Source organism: Phodopus roborovskii, unplaced genomic scaffold (genome assembly GCF_943737965.1).
Source record: "Phodopus roborovskii unplaced genomic scaffold, PHOROB, whole genome shotgun sequence".
In the NCBI taxonomy this organism is placed as follows: Eukaryota; Metazoa; Chordata; class Mammalia; order Rodentia; family Cricetidae; genus Phodopus; species Phodopus roborovskii.
This window is the reverse complement of record NW_026125506.1, coordinates 9,746,070-9,753,242: the sequence shown is the minus strand read 5'-3', so window position 1 is coordinate 9,753,242 and position 7,173 is coordinate 9,746,070. Positions and strand designations below refer to the sequence as shown.

At 48.0% G+C, this 7,173-nt stretch overlaps 1 protein-coding gene across 2 annotated transcripts in view; it reads left to right on the top strand.

Annotated features, from left to right (window-relative positions):
• The first annotated feature begins 1,138 nt into the window (after positions 1-1,138).
• The window catches only part of Ptpn11 (protein tyrosine phosphatase non-receptor type 11), a 59,281-nt gene continuing 53,246 nt past the window's right edge, over positions 1,139-7,173 (top strand). For both annotated transcript variants that reach the window (XM_051176566.1, XM_051176565.1), the window contains exon 1: positions 1,139-1,358. In XM_051176566.1, the coding sequence (XP_051032523.1) occupies positions 1,345-1,358 (14 nt within the window). In that variant the 5' untranslated portion in view covers positions 1,139-1,344. The remainder of the gene's footprint in view (positions 1,359-7,173) is intronic.

Sequence of the window (7,173 nt, the reverse complement as noted above, 5' to 3'; positions counted from 1 at the left end):
GCCTACACTAACTACCCCAGTTAAAACAGTCATACAGGGGCAGCAAGATGGCTCTGTGCATGAAGGTGCTTTCAGCACGGGACTGTTGACCTGAGTTAGATCCCAGGTATGGACCCTGAGGAAGGTGTCCTCTGACTTACACATACGCACTACACACACACACACACACACACACACCGCTGCCAGGATTGCTAATTCAATATGGGTGATACTGAAAAAAACGAAGAAATTCGTGCTAACTTTACTTCAAGATGTAAAAGCTATGTGTATATATAGGTTGTTTCTTAACCCCCCCCCCGAAAAAAAGAAAAAACCCAAAACTAAACCAAACCATCAGGGGCAGCTGGAAAGGCTGCGTTTAAGCCTTTAAACACTAGCTATTTTTGTTTTGTTTTTCGAGACAAGGTTTCTCTGTGTAGTTCTTGCTATCCTGGAACTCACTTTTGTAGGCCAGGCTGGCCTCCAACTCATAGATTCACCTGCCTCTGCCTCGCTAGTGCTAGGAATGAGTGTACTTCCACCACTGGGCAAAAAGAATTAAGTTTATTTTATGTGCAATGGTATGAAGATATCCAGTCTCCTGGAACTGGTGTTACAGAGAGTTGTGATCTGACATATGGGTGCTGGGAACTGAACCTGAGTTCTGGAAGAGCAGCCAGTGTTCCTAACCAATGGGCTATCTCACCGGGCCCCAAAAGGAATAAATCATACAACATTTAACCACATGTATATGTATAGGTATGTGCACGTTGAGTGTGTCTGCGGAGCCCAGAAGAAGACAGCTGATCCCCTGGAGCTGTAATTACAGGAGGTTGTGGACCGCCCCATATAGGGAATGGAAACCGCACTCCGGTCTTCCGCAAGGGCAGCAGCAATCAATCGCTCTGGACCGCTGAGCCGCCTCTCCATCCCTGATCCCTGCTTGTTTGTTTCTTTCCACATGTGCGCCTGCCCTGGAGGGGCACGGAGTACTCCCACCGGTGTGTCGCGTCCCAGGTTTTGAGGAGAAACGGACCGGTGCACGGCCTTACAAGCTCAGAGGAGGAAGGCCCCGGGAAGGGCCCGAGAAGCCGGAAGTAGGAAGTGGAGGGGACGGCGCACGCGCTGACGTCACATGGGCGCCGCCGGCAAGGGGCGGGGGCGGGGGCGGAGCGAGCCGGGCGGCGGGGCGGCCGCGCAGTGTCCGGGATCCAGGCCTGGAGGGGGTTGTGCGCGCGGCCGGCCGGCTCTGCCCGCACTGGTGTCGGCTCCCCAGCGGGGCCTCGCTCGGGTCCCCTCATGTGACGGCGCCTCGCGAAGCCTGAGTGAGCAGCGGGTCCGTGCGGAGCCGGAGGCGGGAGGAACATGACATCGCGGAGGTGAGCCGCCTGCAGGGGCCGGGCCGCGGCCTGGGTCCCCGCCGCCTCCGTGCTGCCCGGCCGTAGGGGGGGGTGCACCCGGTCTCCCCGCCGGTCCGGCGTCCCCGCTGCACCACCGCCCCGCCCGCGGGTTCCCATTCATTTCCTGCCGCCCCAAGTTCCTGCTCCCGGGATCCGGGATGCCCGTGGGGACACCCGCGGCCCTGCCGGCCTCCGCATTCCTGACCCATTGCCTCATGAGCGTCGCCTCCTGGGGATTCCGAAATAACCCCGCGCTCTCGGGGAGGCGCCTGAGCCACCGCGGGGCCTTCACGCAGGACCCTTTTAGGTGCCCCCCTTGCGCGTCTTCGCCCTCGCGCCTAAGTGCCAGATGTGGGAAAACTGACGCCGTCTGCTGCCGATGAGAGTACTCCTTACCCCTGTGATCTTCGCTGTAAAAGGTGGGAGGGAGGGGAACCTTAGCTGGTCGTGGAATCCTTCCCTCTGGTTACTAGTGTGTTCCCGTTTTATGGATGTGGAAACTGAGGCTCCTAAGTAACGTGCTCGCCATAGGACAGGATTTGAAGCTAAGGTCGGGAGGAGAATTTAGTGAGTTAATGGGCTCCTTTGAAACTCCACGGTAACAAGACTCAACTGCTGACATTGACTTTGCTCTAACTAGAGGCCAGCCTATAATATATTTTAGTGTCGCGGGCCTATGAGCTCAGCGGTGGTCTCCCTCCGGTTCTAAACCGAGTTGTCAAAATTAAGCAAATTGTCGTATGTTCCCCTCACAAGTGGTGGAGCCAGAATCTGGATGTTAATTACTATGCTGCCGTTATTGTTCTGTAACTGTTGCTAATTATTTGTAAGCTGTAATTTTGTTGCTGAACGCTGGTGTGACCTCTGGTTTTTAAATAAGGGTAGTGATGTTTTATACCTCTCCTAGACCATTGTCTAGTCTCTTCATGACGCTTCGGTTTTGTGGACACCAACTGAGACATTTGAAAAATGGTTTGAAGCTGTTGGTGTGTACTTACTTGAACAAGAGACTTTTCAAAATATTAGCTCCTCAGAAATACACCCGAATGACATTCCTTTGTGGTTCAGGAACGAAAATATGGGCGATAAAAAGAAAACTGTGAACTCGTAGGAAATGAGTGACTTGGACAGGCGTGTGCCTGCAGAGCTGGGTAATATCTTACTTCATTTCGACAGAACCGTGTATAGAACTCAAATGTTCTAATTCTTCAGGGAGCTTTTTAAATAAAACAGTTGTCTATTCTTTAATCTGTTAAATAGCCATTGAATCTTTTGTCCCTCTTGTCTGCTCTTCCAGACAAGTAAGAATCTGCTGCTTTAGGAGACAAAAAGACGGCACTGGGGGTGGGGAGAGGGGCGAGGAGTAATAGACCCTACATTGTCCAGCTTCATAGTTTAGGGGCTGGGCAGTGTGGGCACAGCCTAAGGAGCAAGAGTCGTCCCTCCCCCTCAGCCCTGGTACTTCATGCACCTGTTACAGAGAAGTATGTGCTTCCTGAAGATTCACGTTATGGAATCCAACGCACATAAAGAGGCCGTTGTGTGTTATTTTTAAGTTGTGAGGGTGATGGATTGAGACAGGCTCTCTCCTGTTGTGTCTCCCAGGTTAGCCTCCAACTTACATTCCCATAACTTCAACCTCCTAAGTGCTGGCATCACAGGCTGGGTCACTATGGGAACTTCTTTTATTTAGTTTTAAAATATGCTTTATTGAGATAAGTTACATCTAATTCAGCATACGGTTTGATAAACCTTGACTTTTGTGCGCACTTGGGAGACCATCGCGGGCAGTCAAGGTAATGGACATATTCACTGGTCCTGCTGAGTTTTGCTCAGCTCACTTTTACCAATCCTTTAACCACTGTACTGCTATTACCATCATTAATTTGCATTTCTTAGAATTTTATATAAATAGAATTAGACAATATGAACTCTTTTTTGAGGGGGGAGTTTCCTGTTCCTGATATTTTTATTATTGAAAGGCTTTTTTTAAAAAAAACATTTATTTATTCATTGTGTGTGGACTCATGAATGGTGTGCATTTGTAGGTCAGAGGACAGCTTGTGGAAATTGGCTCTCTCTACCATACAGGTTCCAGGGATTGAATTCAGGTTGTCGGGCTTAGTAGCAAGTGTCTTTATTGCTTAGCCATCTCACCAGCCCAGCCCTGTCTCATTTTTTTTTTTTTTAAACAACATTAATGTGGGGCATTGGTGGCACACGCCTTTAGTCCCAGCACTCAGGAGGCAGAGGCAGGTGGATCTCTGTGATTTCCAGGCCAGCCTGGTATACAGAGCTAGTTTTGGTACAGGCTCCAAAGCAATACAGAGAAACCCTGTCTTGAAAAACAAAAAACAAACAAACAAAACCATTTATGTGGGGTGCATGCGTAGTTCTTGTATATGAAGATCAGAGGTTCTGTCCTTGTACAGGTTGTCAGCAGGTGCCTTTACCCAATGAGCCATCACAAGGCCATACTTTTTATATGTAACATACATATTCCTTTTTTCTAGGAGAGGGCCTTGCTATGTAGCTCTAATTGTCCTGGAACTCACTCTAAAGAGCAGGCTGGCCTCAAACTCTCTGAGAGCTGCCTGCCTCAGTGATCCAAGTGCTGGTATTAAAGGTATGCCCCACTACATCCCAGCATAGCGTACCTGTTCTGAGAACCATCCACACTGAGAGTTCAGTTACTTGTTACTGCTTAATTGTGAAGCATTCCATCGTAGGGCAGCTTACTTATTTACCCTTTTTGACAGACCTTTGACTGTTTCTAGAATTTGTCACTCACATGTGACATTTCGAATGCTCTTGGAAAGGTGCCAGCAGGGTTTCATCCCTCTTCAGCGACCATCTCTGCAGGTTGAATGCTGTATTTGACTTTTTACAGACACTTGCAGCCTGTGTGCAGAAGTGCTTCTGCTATTTATTTTCTGACCATATTCTGAGAGTTGCATCCAGCTTGTCCATATCTTCACCAAACTTAGTACAGCTAGTCCTTTTAATCTGTGTCATTTTTTGTGGGATGCCGTATGTCAATTCAGTTCTGATTTCTTTCTTTTTTTATTTTCCAATAGGGTTTCTCTATGTAACACCTCTGGCTGTTCTAGAACTAGCTTTGTAGACTAGTTTGGCCTCAGACTCATGAGATCTTCCTGCCTCTTCTTCCCGAGTGCTGGGACGTGCGCCACCACCATCTGGCTCCTCCTCCTCCTCTTTTCCTCTCTCTGTGGTTTTTCGAAACAGGGTTTCTTTCTGTAGCTTTAAACCTGTTCTGGAACTCATTCTTTAGATCATGCTGGCCTCAAAACTTCCAGGGATTCATGTGACTCTCCCTGCTGGGATCACAGGTGTGCACCGCCACTGCCCATCTCCCTCTTTCTTTATAAAGGTTTATTTATTTTGATTTTGTATGTATGGGTGCGCAACACACACACACACACACACACACACACACACACACACACACACACACACGCTCCTCATTCCTGCAGATGCCAGTAATTCATTGTTGTGTGAAGTATGGGTACCTGCTAGCTCTTTCCTGTGGCTGTCCAGTTGCTCTAGCACTGCTGCTGGGGAGCCTGAAAAGCACTTGAACTTCATGTGGGTTTGTTTCTCTTCCATGGATATTTCTCTGTCTTCATGCCAGTTGGAAGAGAGGGAGGGAGGGAGGGAAGGAGAAGGGAGAGAGAGGGAGAGAGAGAGAGAAGAGAGAGAGAGAGAGAGAGAGAGAGAGAGAGAGAGGATGGTTTGTGTACTTACATGGAAAAGTCAGCGATCGACTCAGGTCATTAGGTGAGTGCTTTTACCCCTGAGCCATCTGCTGCCTGGAGGGTCTGAGAACACACTGGGTTTTGATGGGGATTCAGAGACTGTCTTTTTGAGGAAGTGGTCATAGGAACTGACATTTGAATGGCAAACACCATATTGACGTTTGTTTTGCTTAATTTTCACAACAAACTCTTTTTTTGAGACAGAGTCTCACTATGTCACACAGGTAGACTAGAATTTTCTATGTAGAGCAGGTGACCTTGTGCTCACAGAGATCTACCTGCCTCTTGAATGCTGGGATTAAAAGTGTGTGCAGCCACCCCAGCCCTGAACTAGTTCATTTTGATTAGTGTCTGCAGGCTTTAGATCTCTGTGAGCAGTCAGTAACCAGCATGTTGGTACATTCAGTATGTTGACTTCTCAACCTTGAAGGTAGGGAAACTGAAGTGTGGGATAACTAAATGATTGGTCCTGGGGAAACCCAGCTGAGAGAATACTGAACTTAGGTGTTAAAATCCCATATATGCCCTACTTTGCCCTCACCCAGCTGACAAAACCGCCTGTCTTTTAAAGCCTTCTTCCTTCAGTTGGCTTTTGTTCCTCCAAAAGATACATGTGATGACTTGAGCTCAGGGTGGATAGTTGAGCTGCCCTCAGACTGGAGGGTTCTGGTTTGTCATTGCAGGTCCAGTACATTTTGTCCCAGGTGTTCCCTGGCAGCCACATTGGTTTATCTCCTGGGGGAGTAAGTAAACTTGTGCTGCTGAAAACCAGCGGTCGCGCGCCTCTCCGGTGGCAACCCACTGTCTTTATTCATGTTGTGGCCCTATAGAGAGCCAGCGTTTGGGCTGGAGTTGCCCAAGAGCATGGGCTGTACCAGTTGCTTTCCATTCTTGCTCACACTCAACGTGCACACTGTTAAGAGATGCACATGATCTTGGAGTGGCAGAGCCAAGTCATATTTGTAATTGTCACTTGCAGGCCTTGGTGGACATAGTCAGGCAGCCACAGAATGATAGGGACACTGAGCTGATTGTTTTTTGCTTCAGAAAACAGGTGATACTTGCCGCTGGAGGCTGACTTTTTTTTAAGGGGAAGGGCAAACCCTGCTGTTAGGCAGGTGCCAGGGGAGTTTTGGAGTGTACCAGTGCTTGGGACCCCTCAAATGGGTTCCAATGCTCTAACGTGCAGCTCAATTCATTATCGTGATGTTGAGAGTGTCCTGTGCATTTAACAAAGATGCTGTGGTACCTGGAGAACTGACATGGGAAATGCTGTGTGGATTGTACATCTTTGCAAAGGTCATTGAATTTATGGAGGAGCCTGACTTCTTTACCAGCTCCAGTTGGTCAGTGTGTGATGATGTACTGTGTAGAATATGTTGGTTTGTGCACATATGTGCAGTTATGTATGTGTATATGTACTGTGTATGTGTATATGTAATGTGCTTGTCTGTCTACACATAGTCTGTTTTACTTAATTAGTTTAGAGATAAGGTGTCTCTGTGTAGTTCAGGCTGGTCTCAAACTGAAAACCCTTCTGCTTCAGCCTCTCCTGAGTGCTGGCATTACGAGCATGTGCTGCCATACTCCACTTCAGTTCTTGTGGTGCTGGGATTGAATGCAGAGCCTCACATAAACTAGACAAATGCTCAAGTCCACATTATCTTTTTAGAATCATCTAAAGATCATTCCAGGTTTGGTGGTGCACACCCAGGAGAGTTGCTGTGAACTTGAGGCAGGAGAGTTGCTGTGAACTTGAGGCCAGTCTGGTTATAGGAAGATACGAACTTAAAAACAAAGCAGAAGCATGCTACAAGTCCTTCTTATTGCATCAGTCCACAGTGATGAAACTATCCATTCACTGACTTCATTTTGTTCGTTGTGATGGGTCTCATGTAGCCCAGCTGATCTAAAACTTTACATGTAGCTGAAGATGTCTTTGGACTTGTGATTCTCCTTCCTCTGCATCCGCATAGTGCGGGGATTATAGGTGTGTGCCATCATGCCCGGATTATTTA